At 40.7% G+C, this 12,028-nt stretch overlaps 1 protein-coding gene across 4 annotated transcripts in view; it reads right to left on the bottom strand.

Annotated features, from left to right (window-relative positions):
• Positions 1-11,795, bottom strand: part of pcsk5b (proprotein convertase subtilisin/kexin type 5b) — a 39,379-nt gene extending 27,584 nt beyond the window's left edge. For 2 of the 4 annotated variants that reach the window (XM_060882486.1, XM_060882487.1), the window contains exons 1-8: positions 11,243-11,788; positions 7,151-7,255; positions 6,731-6,874; positions 6,070-6,213; positions 5,753-5,829; positions 3,324-3,412; positions 2,895-3,067; positions 1,854-2,066 (exon numbers count right to left, since the gene is read on the bottom strand). In XM_060882486.1, coding sequence (XP_060738469.1) covers positions 1,854-2,066; positions 2,895-3,067; positions 3,324-3,412; positions 5,753-5,829; positions 6,070-6,213; positions 6,731-6,874; positions 7,151-7,255; positions 11,243-11,419 — 1,122 coding nt within the window. In that variant the 5' untranslated portion in view covers positions 11,420-11,788. Of the gene's footprint in view, positions 1-1,853; positions 2,067-2,894; positions 3,068-3,323; positions 3,413-5,752; positions 5,830-6,069; positions 6,214-6,730; positions 6,875-7,150; positions 7,256-11,242 lie in introns of all 4 variants that reach the window. The other 2 variants (XM_060882484.1, XM_060882485.1) reach the window with 2 other exon arrangements.
• Positions 11,796-12,028: the final 233 nt, after the last annotated feature.

Here is a 12,028-nt window from a genome sequence, read left to right as displayed (position 1 = left end):
AAGTCCGAAGTATACATACACTTCCTTAGTAATTGGTGGAATTGCCCCGAAAACTGTTTCACTTGGGCCAAACGCTTTGGGTATCCTTCCACAAGCTTCCTACAATAGTTTGCTGGAATTTTGGCCCACTCCTCTTGACAGAACTGGTGTAACTGGGTCAGGTTTGTAGGCCTTCTTGCTCGCACTCGCCTTTTCAGTGCCGCCCACAAATTTTCTATGGGATTGAGATCAGGGCTTTGTGAAGGCCACTCCAATACCTTGACTTTGTTGTCCTTAAGCCACTTTGTAACTAATCTGGAGGTGTGCTTGGGGTCATTGTCCATTTGGAAGACCCATTTGCGCCCAAGCTTTAACTTCCTGGCTGATGTCTTCAGATGTTGCTTTAATATATTCACATAATTTTCTTTTCTCATGATGCCATCTATTTGGTAAAGTGCACCAGTCCCTTCTGCAGCAAAGCAGCCCCACAACATTATACTGTACTACCACCCCCATACTTCACAGTTGGGATGGTGTTCTGAGGCTTCAAACTTCGTACTTCGCTCCAAATATACCGTTTATCATAATGGCCGAACAGTTCAATTTTTTTGTTTCGTCAGACCACAGGACATGTCTCCAGAAATTAAGATTTTTTTCCCCCATGTGCAGTTGACACCGTCTTACCAGTTTCAGCCAGCATCTTCACAAGATCTTTTGCTGTTGTCCTGGGGTTGATTCGCACATTTCGCACCAAAATACGTTCCTCTCTGGGACTCGGAATCCGTCTCCTTCCTGAGCGGTATGATGGTTGTACATTCCCATGTTTTTTATACTTGCGTATTATTGTCCGAACGGATGAACGTGGGACCTTCAGGCATCTGGAAATTGCTCCTAAGGATGAGCCACACTTGTGGAGGTCAACAATTCTTTTTCTGATGTCTTGGTGGATTTCTCTTGATTTTCCCATGATGTCAAAGAAAGAGGCTCTGTGTTTGAGGTGTGCCTTTATATGCATCCACAGATGTGCCACCAATGAACTCAAATGGAATTAATTAACCTATCAGAAGCTTCTTAAGCTCAGAATGGAATCATCTGGAGTTTTTTTTTGTTTAAAGGCACGATAAACTTAGTGTATGTATACTTCTGACTTTGATGAACGTGATAATAAAAATACATAAAAATTCTCCCTCGCTCGATTCTGACATTTAACAAATGCAAAAAATATGTTAATATTTATTGATTTAAAACAGAAAAAGTTTACTCTGATTTAATGTATGACAGTAAAGAAATAAAAGGTTGTGTGTTTTTTTTCTGAAGCGTATGTAAATATCTGGTTTCAACTGTAGCTAAGTCAAATAAGTTGAATTTTTCTGAAGGACAACTCGGCCGCTCTACCTGGTGTAGGTCTGCAGAAATGGCTGCCATTCTAGCAGATTTCCCTGTTTACACATCTGACTTCTGGCTTTCCGATTAGAGAGATTCTGATCACCTCACTGACTAAAGCCCTTATCAATCATAGTTGAGGCTGGGTTCCAGATCTAGACAGAGTACCAGTGGCTCAGAACTAATTCCCCTTCCAAATGATAGAAGCCACTTTGTTCTTCAGGACCTTCAAAGCTGCAGATAATTTTTGATACTCCACCCCAGACGTGAGCCTTATAACTATCCTGTGAACAATTGCTATTTCTTCCCTTTTACCCCCTCTGACAGCTCTGTCAGTTGTGATAGAAATAAGATTCACGTGAAATCAATTTGATTTTGTTTGAAAACAACCATATGGAGTGAAGAGGGAACCAGTTTGAATTTGGTGCATGTTTCTTTCCCAATTTTGCTACTCCCTTTCTTCCAACAAATCACACTTATTTAGCACTTACAATCTTGCGGTCGTAGTTTTCACCACTGCTATATGTAGTGGTGAGAGTGGAGGCACATTCTTCCAGGTACCAGGGCTTGCGACCACTTTCTGCTGTGCTGCTTATGGAGATGGTGTAAATGCTGTTGGTGTAGCCATCACATGAGCAGTGATCTCGACTCCGCCCACCATTACCTGACGCCCACACAAAAATGGAACCGCGGCCCTTCCTGCCCTATGAAGGGACCATAAAATAATCATTGTCTTTATCATCATCATCATCATTATATAATACAAATTTCTGACATATCTAAACCAAGGCTTAATTTGATAGACTGCAATTACAGGATACATTTGGTAGCTCCTCTTTTACTAAATCTTTAACCCCGATGAAAATAAATGACTCTGTCTAGAATTAAGAGAGCACTTAGATGACTCACGAAGGGCCAACAATGCTGCTTCGGGGCACATATTCTCTCTAAAAAGAATACAGACTGGGTTGCCAGTATAAGGTACACAACAAAATGCATACCTGAACCACATCAAACAAACCATTGGTCACAGGACTCAGACTAATTACTGGCACACCAAATTATGACTCAGACTTCATAAAGTACATGAGTAAACTTTGGCTCACAGGACGGATCCTGTCCACCAGCTGGTTTCATCTCAATACCTTCACCAAGAAAAAATACGACCTAACCCGCAGTTTGAGTATTATTCTATATTTTGACCGAACCTCAAAAGGAAAAGGAAAAGAAAATGCCCCTAAACTCCAACTTGTGGCATTCTACTGAACTACCATTTAATTCCCGGTTTACAAAGTGACCTCAAATCAACATGGCTGCACACAGCATCAAAATTAAACAAAGCAGCACTTCATATCTTTAAACAAGTTATGCTATGTATACACACACACACAAGTATTTGCTTACATCATACATTATTTTAAATATATATTGACGTTTAAGGAACAAAATAAACAGAACTCATCACAGTTAGATTGATGCCTAAAAAAAAAAAAAAAAAAAAGACAGACATGTTTCCCCCATAATCTTTTTACCTGTCGGATGCCATTCTCGAAGGCCTGTCTGGCAAGTGCTGCAGGCCCGTCTACGGTTTTGCCATCATCATCTGGTCCCCAGCTAGCACTGTATATGTCTATGTGCTGTGGCTGCAAACTTAGTGACCTTGCCTCCACCATGTCTGTCACATCTCCGTCCAACATGCGCACACCTGAAAGAGACAAACATGCACTTAAAAAGAAGTGTTGAAGTGTGTGGGGACAAGTAGGGAAATTTTGCCAGGACATTAGAATAAGTGCTTATTGAATAAGCAATAAATGCATGTAACCTGAAAGTGAACGATGTAGGACTGAGACTGTGTAAGGCCACACCGTGGTTATGAGTGTGAGTAGAGACCAAGAGAGTATTAAGATACAGGAAGCAAGCAAAGTGCAAGAAAATAGGTGACACAAATATAGAGCACTCACCCCCAATCTTGGCGTTGTAGGCAATGCCCACAGTGCAGTGAGAGTTGTTGGCAGATGCTGCCACTTCCCCAGCACACCGTGTGCCATGCCTGAAGAGGACATGAGGGTATATCAGGGTATACACACGGACAGAGGTCAGAGAACATATGCAAACTACTAACCACTGCAACACATATTCTGATAGGAAAGAGAAAGAAGCTACAGGGTTAGTGAGGCAACAGCTGTGCTGAAACTAAACATGCTCCTTTCGAGCCAAGTCGGCGCAAACACAGTGGCTAAATATTTGAGCGATTGAGGGAAAACATTCTAGCGTTCCCCAGAATCTGTAGGCAGATGACACATGGAGGCATTCTTAACGGGAAGGCTGACCCGAACCAAGCCCACTAAAATCAAATACGACAACTCACCAGGAAAAAAAAAAAAAAAAAAAAAACACCAAGAAAAATCGTATGAAGTCAAGGTCAGAAAGCGAATGCATTCCATTGTGGCACCTCCAGCAGAGAACAGCTGCTCAGAAAAACTCGTGCTGCCATGGTAACCAGGGTCTCAATTCTGAGCCATTTACAGGGATGATTATTAAAAAATAAATAAATAAATAAATAAATAAAAAATTCTACAATGCCATCATACACCAGGCCAAGTCAGTGTTCATTCACCAGAGCAACGATCAGTCCGTGGTGTCAAAAAGCTCATTAGACAGAGATCTATAATCCTTACTCTACACTGACTTTTTGACTAAACAGTAGAGACATAACTAAATATAAGGGCCAGAATCCAAAAGTCTTTCCCTCATATGTGCTTTATTCTGCACTACAGTACTGGACTCTGTGTACACTCACATCTGCCAGAGGAATACAAGTCAATGAGAAAAGCAGAAACACACACACATGCACGCACACACACACACACACACACTATGTCATCCTGTTCAGCCTACGCAGAACAACCTGGACATCACCTTCCGGAGGCCATAAACACAGCCACCAAAACACATTTCTTAGACCAAGACTCATGGCTCTTATCTCTATTATTACAGTTACATCAGTATAATAATCATTTGTACATTAGTACATCTACTTAGCACATTTTACCAGAAGTGTGAAACTATGTAGTTTTACCACGTTTCAATCCTTACACATCTGCTGTATTAATGTATAATATTAAGCGACTTGAATGCAAAAGGTGTAAATTAAACTTGCTTAAACAAATAACTCGCTTTTAATACATGCGTAAACTGTATATAAAAGCCCCTGGCATACATCACTTGTGCAAACACCATATTTCAGCTCAATTTACATCAAATTTGCAACATAATACGCTAGTAGATGAAGCACATAAAATGGAATAACTATTTCTGGCTGTATGGATTAAACTAAACTAAAAGTTAAATGACGTGACAAAAGTACGTTTGTCTGATGTATATATTTCTAAGCACTTGAGCTTGTAGCCATTGTGTTTTGTTGTATACACAAACACTGAAACATATTTCTTATACATTAAGTCACAATAGGCGGTGCCGATAGCACGATCGCCAGATCACGGATCGGATTCGCGAGTTAAAGAAATAAACAATACCCGTTTCCAGAAACAAATGGAAATGAATCAGTTAAACATTTATAGAATCAAACAGAACACAAGTGTGTTTCATTCTCCGTGTGCCGTATTAGCAGTTCTGAATGAAGTATTCCTTTATACGAAGCAGACATCCGTCACAAAAGCATACTCCTAAGCAGACAATATTCTATAGAACATGTCTACACATGCCATGAAAAGCTTCTTCCAACCACACACTTCCTCAGATCAAGCGGAATAGGTTCATATTCGCTCCTGAAATCTCCTCAGGCAATGGAATTACTTCTGAATAGTTGTGTTGCAGCTTCTAATGGTTTAAGGAATAAGAAAAGACAGATCTGTTTAGTCAAAGCATCGTGTGTCACAGAAGAGTGAATGAACTTTTAAAAAAAAGTGTCCAGGAAGCAATGTTTTTGAACTAAATGAGAAATAAAATCCCAACTAACTTCCATATTTTACTGTATGAAAGTTAAAATAAAAAGAATAATAAAATCAGGTGCAGGATAATAGTTTCATGGATAGTTTAAGATCCATGTATTGAAGCTCCCGCAGAACGACGTTGGTGCTGAGGAGTAAACCCAGGCCAAGCTTTTTGGCCCAACCTCACAAAAATGCTGCGATGCCATCTGGCACCGGCTCACACACGCTGGCAGTGGAAGCCACAGACTAACACACAGACACACACAGAAGAGGAGCATCAATTTCATTAACCCCCCCAATCTCACACACACCCTTCTCACTTTTGTACACATATATACACACACACACACTACAGAATTGCTCTATAAACACTCTTATCACAGGTGAATTAGCTCAAGTAGTGGTGTGCATTTCCATTTGCCCAGTGCTGCTCTTACTTGTTTTCATTGCTGGCATCGTATCTGGGCATGGGGTCCAAGTCATTTCCATTTACATCATAACTGGCCTGGTTATCCTGTACAAGAAGTCCAGAGAGAAAGAGACCAAGGCTTACTGGTTGTAAATTTGAAACAAAGATGTTGGCCAAGACGATTGGAATGAGAAACTTGGACAAGCTTTATTTGTTTAAGGTCGTGTAAGATCAATTTTTAAAAAAAAATGTGGTTAAACCTTAAGTTTGCATTGTAATACTGAATTAACACAAAATGATTTACTCAACACATTGTGTAGCTCAACCTAAACACGAACCACTCACATAGTTTTGTATGAGGTCTGGGTGGTTCCGCTCAATACCATCATCCAATATAGTGACCACTACATCTTTCCCGGTATATCCCCTCTTCCAGGCACCAACAATGTTCATGTCTGACTGGCAGTTGTGTATATTGTCATTACAGTGCTGCCAACACACAAAACAAAGAAACAAGTTAAGGTTATATCACCTGAAGATACAGATTACATACAGATGGGCAAACTGATACTACATGGATTTTTTTAAACGGGACACATTTGGTCTTGGATGTACTATAAGTACAGTATAGAGGAGACCATGTGTTAAGAAGAAAATCTTGATAACCCTGCTTTGAGAATCAGTGCTACCTTAATTGCACTAAGTAGATAAACACGTTCTTTTGGCCTGTGTTTAGAACAGACCACCTTTCACAAGTCAAGTTTATTTGCTCTCAAAGTACAACTCCCAGGAATCCTGATGAATGGTGGAGTCCAGGTCAAAGTATTTATGTTATCTGATTTACATTAACCATTGACAGAAAACAGAAGAGTACAGCTACCGGATTATTGTTCAGCGTGATTATCAGACATACACGAAAAGCTATAATTCAACAAGATCGTTTTAGTCAACAGTTATTCACTGAAACAGAACTTCTCAAACAGTCACTGTGGTGTGTTATACTCACTATGTACCACATGCTGCTCCATTTAGCATCGTTGAAGTAGATGGAGTCAGACTGGGCTGCGCTGGTCTTGACTGACCCCGGGTACAAGGGTTTATAATCTCTCTTTACCCTTCTTTTTATCACTTGCTGCTGAATCCATTCCACCTAGCAGAGAACACATTCATTACTTCCTCGATTCAGATCTTTTGTCAGAATCAGACCTGGTTAGACATCTGGTTTCAAATTTTAGTGCAAGATCACTAAAGATGCTGTTTGTGTGTGTGTGTGTGTACTAAATATTTATATACTGTAAAGGAGCCACTTTAATATCAGATTTACATTATCACATTACCAACATAAATCTATTTGTGTATACGACAAAACATTCTTATAGCATACAGTATACACCCAGGTGAGTTGTCGCCATGGTGATGGCCTGACCTTTGGTTCCATGGAGATAAAGCTGTGTGTGCCACGGCTGGAGAGCGTCGACCTTTTTATCGTCCGGCTGTGGAAGAAATGGTAGTAGTCCTTCAGGTCGCCAATCTAGAAGAATAACACAAGCCTGCGAGTGAGATCTTTAGCAATACCGACAAGGAAAATACCATAAAAAAAGGACGAAACTCATCCATACTGATCTAAATGCATTCGATCGCTCCAAGCTTAGAACACCTTGAACAGATTTAAAGACAGTGAGACAGCGTGGATGTAACATCAGTAGCAGATTTTGCTCAACATTAAATATGTACATCAACTTTTTGATGTTACTCTAAAGCAGGGCTTCTGAGCACCAGTCCAAGAGACTCCTACTTTTCCCTACTGCTGACAAACCTGATCCAAGAGATCAACTAATTTTTAAGCTTTTATTCAGGACCAAGTGTAATGAGGGTAGGAGTCCCCAGGAGAAAGTGTACCTTATTTTAGCACCAACTAACAATAAGGCTCATTACACTTTTTAAACTCCTACTAAATTTCCATTGGTATGAAGCACATCCACTACTGTATGGCAGTATGATTAACAATCCATTGTCATTTGGCCATCATTTCTTCTTCATGCCTCATAGGGATGCGGGCCCTGGAGTGCACCTTGGCGTTACCTGCATAACAAATGGAGACTCCAGTCATCTATTTACAGCTGCAGTGAGTGCATTTTTTAAACCATTTTGAGCAATATGGGTATAAGCTTGAATTTTGTTCCTCTAAGCTTGCAAGCTTTTGTATACATCAATCTTCCATACTAAGCAACAGAACAGTTCAAAGCTAATTCCCCTCAGCTCAGTCTCAGTGTGTATACCCTCAACAGTCTGTTTTTTCCTATTGCCTGCAATTTGCAGGCCTGTGAATATTTTCCATTAACATGGTTGAGTGATTCTCCCTAACTACAGCAAGCCATAGCTGGACTCCTCTAACACATATAGGGGCCAGAGTTGGGCCTCCCTCCATTTCCCCGCATCTCTGCTGAATGGGGCCTCCCGGATTACTGCACTGCCATTACCCCTCTTCCCACACCTCATTGCCTAGCAGGCTTGTGAATATGTGCTGCTAGCATGTTGAGATGTTGCTCATAGCTATCCTTCTACCTTAGCCTGATCTCTACCAAGCAATTCATTTTTCAATTTCCATAATCAACAATCCCCCAAAGTCTTGCAGGCTAAGTAGCTAACTTAAAGTTTATCTAAAGCTGAACTGCCTCCCTATGCAGCTATAGTGATCATGCAGACACAGCACACCCGACATATTTAGACCATGCTTTGGAATTGAAATGGCCCAAATGCCATAGGCTAAATAGCCTGCTAATTGTGATCAACACGTACAGAAAAATGACAGATTAACTGAGCCAAGAAGCCTAAAAACATGACCAGAAACTCTTTTTAGGCATGAATAAACTGGCATCAGCTGAACTGAAATCACTGATCAAGCAGCTAAAGCCTAGGCCTCTATAGAGAGCTCCTTATAGCCCAAGAAACAATTTCCCAAATGTTTTTATGTCTGGAACCACACATTGGAAACATTTTCAGCCTGATAGTGAAACAACAGTTGAAACAACATTATTTGTTTCATGCCAAGGTCAAATCGACTGTGGTTCTTCGTGGTGGAGCATGGTCCATTGGGTCAGGGTGTACTGTACAATCTGCCCCCATTACACCAAATTCAGAGTCTAACATGTGGTCCTGAAATTACCTAAAATTCACTGCTATCCAATATAGCTCCAGTGTTTGAAATACCTTGGTATATTACTGGGGACTGAAATTTGTCACAGACCCTAATATAAGATCTACTTTTCTACTGGAGCCCCTATGAGCCCATGCAAGTCAGCAAACTGCATGTTGTAGTGATCAGAAAAGAGTCAAAGAACCACAAGTCTTGGCAATAAGTTCACTTTGCATTGGTGGCCTGATGACATTAATGTGACAGTGTGGTTGTTTGCAAGGTTTCTACAAAAAGACCAACTTTTGTTACTGATCTCAGAGGTCCAAGACATGGATCACCTGTTGATCATCTGTCACCAATTAATAACCCCCTATATAAACAGAGACTGGACCACTGGGTGGTTACTTGTTGAGAAAACCACAATTTTGTTAGGATCTTCCTTTGCTGATTGCTTCTTTGCTTTGCTGATCTGTAATTAAGTAAAGCTATGCTTAAAAGTAAACATAACTTTCACTCTTGAAAAAAAAAATTAAAAACAAAGCATTTTTTAGACAGGGTGACTGACGACACTGTCCTGTCATTTTGAGGACATTTGGTCCTCTTTGGTCCTCCTAAATGGCTAAATGCATGTATCCATATACACACAGTATGTGTTTTCAACAATTTTGGGGGGGCCTGCAAGCCACGAGATGGGGCAACTAGACATCACACAGACGCTTATAAAAGAGGGGTAGGATGTGATACAGGAATGAGTGTATCTTACCACAGAAAACTGTCAGGAATTGCTGCAGGTTTACATGCAATGTAGTTCACATTTTCCTTCAATTTCACTAGGTCTTATAAGGAAAATTTGTGAAAAGTGCACAAACACCAAAATAGACTCACATATGCTACACTAACAGAAATAGGACCAAGCGGTCAGCTTTGTTAGTTTTAATTCCTTGTTAATTCCGTCATCTTTAATGAACACACATTAATTCTACCATGTTACCCAAAGTATATGCCTTGGTTTACCTCCCTGTACTAGACTAATTGACTATGTTATTAAAATGCCTAAATATCCATTAAATATTACTAATTCTTAAGTCATGGTTAGGCAGAAGACCTGCAGCATCTGATCCCACTAACATGGGCCTTAAAGATAAAAAAAACGTGATTTGAGTCTTTAACACTGATGTAAAAAAGTTGTCTATTGTACACAAGAGATGGCTTACAGTTCCTTCAAGTTTATGTATCACAATCTTTACAGCTTTGTACTTTGCCCAATTTCTGCTATATACAGACTTATCGAATTAAAAAAAAAAAAAGAAAATGTTAAAGGTTCCAAAGAATCTCATCGTCTTAAGTCACTGGATTTTTTTTTCTAAAAGCTTTATGAATGAATGCAGCACAGATTCATACAGTAGACAATAACAACTAGCTTCATTAATTTGGGACTTAACACATGGTCATTTGTGAGACAGCAATTTTCAAGCACAACTAAGTAAGCTTACCTTCTTTTTTTTCCTATCAGCTGTGTTTTCAGTTGAGCCAAAAATGAAATAAATAAAAGAAAGAAATAAAGAAAAAAAGAGAGTTTTACCGAGATAGCTGAGATCGATATCACAATCTTAGGTTTTTCTACAGTGCCTCAGTAACCCCCATATATTTCCATATTACATCACACTAAAACATTGTTGTCTGGCAGTAATATGCACATATGGTTTGCTAAATTCATTCAGATGAGTTTTTTCCTAGCTTCTATAGGCGTTTACATTTCAGTAAATTTACAGCATTTGGCAGACACTTTTATCCAGAGTGACTTACATTATCTCATTATTATTATTATTATTATTATTATTATTATTCTATATAATATACATTATTTAGCGTTAAGGGCCTTTCTCAGGGGCCCAACTGTGGCAGCTTGGTGGACCTGGGATTCGAACTCACAACCTTCTGGTTGGTAGCCCAACACCTTCACCACATTTACATGTCAAACCACTGACATTAACAGCATTTGAGTTCAGTAGTTTTATTGACTACTTCAGCACCTGTTGGTCCAGAGATCAATAGACAGGAAGCGTTTGCTCTCTTTGAGGTGACAAAAAAAAAAAAGAGTTTTAAAACGCAGAACGAAGGAAAACGTTCAAGTTAAAAGTTGCAACAGACCTAATAACCTAAGCACACAGAGACAGATGGTGTAGAAATGTGTGAAACTAGGAGAAACTTTTGGATCGGAGCCTTTTAAAGAAACACCTAGTTTTTCCATCTTTCGTATCCGAAGTTAACTCCAAGTGGCAACTCTGACGCGAACGGAAAAGACGCTACCAAACACCAGGGAAATAATAACGGGCTCCGGGGGGGGTAAAAAGAATGTAAAGGTTTATGGGAAGTCTTTACCTGGCCCAGGTTCGAGTAACCGTATCTGCTTGCTATCTGATCAGCCACCTCGGTCCCGCCGGCTATGCGAACCGCCCAGTGGTTGGTGTAGACGCGAGCTCGCGGACACGCGAAGCCGAAGCACAGCGCGAGGACGCACAGCGAGCCCAAGCGCCGCAAAGCCCCGTCCACGACCATGTTTATTCCCCGCGTTCGCTCTTATCTTGACTCCCGCTCAGGAAAACAGCCAAACTTGGTCTTGCCGCAAAGCACAGATTCTCATAGAAGTGCGCGCTTGACCTCCACATATACTCCAAAAGAGAGCGAGAGTCGAGGAGCTCGGAATCCTCGGTTCGTGTGTGTGTGTGTGTGTGCGTGCGTGCGTGTGTGTGTTTGTGATGTTCAGCCTCGCAGCGCATCGACCGTTTAGCTGAACGCGGCGGTGCTCTGGACTCCGACGGTGAGCCAAGTGTGTTTTGCGCAGCTTCGGTCAAATTTTGATGCTTTCAAGAAGACGGTGCCGTTAGTTCTCTTTGCCCCCCCTCCGTTTTTTTGGTAAAGTGGAGGTCGGGCTTATAGCGCCTCCCTCATATAACTAGCGACACTCCGTGGAGTAGCTTAAGGGAAACGCGCCCGCGGGCTTTAAGGAGCCTCCGCAGGGTCTTAGACACACACCCGGTATCGTCCATCAGAGTAAGGATGCAAATTTCTACAACTGCATCGAACACACTTTTTTTTTTAGCCGCTCTCCACCTGATGTGTGTGTGTGTGTGTGTGTGTGTGTGTGTGTGTTTGATAGACAATAAT

The sequence above is a fragment of the Tachysurus vachellii genome, chromosome 11 (genome assembly GCF_030014155.1).
Source record: "Tachysurus vachellii isolate PV-2020 chromosome 11, HZAU_Pvac_v1, whole genome shotgun sequence".
In the NCBI taxonomy this organism is placed as follows: Eukaryota; Metazoa; Chordata; class Actinopteri; order Siluriformes; family Bagridae; genus Tachysurus; species Tachysurus vachellii.
The sequence above is the reverse complement of the archived record's forward strand: the minus strand, read 5'-3'. Positions and strand labels throughout refer to the sequence as shown.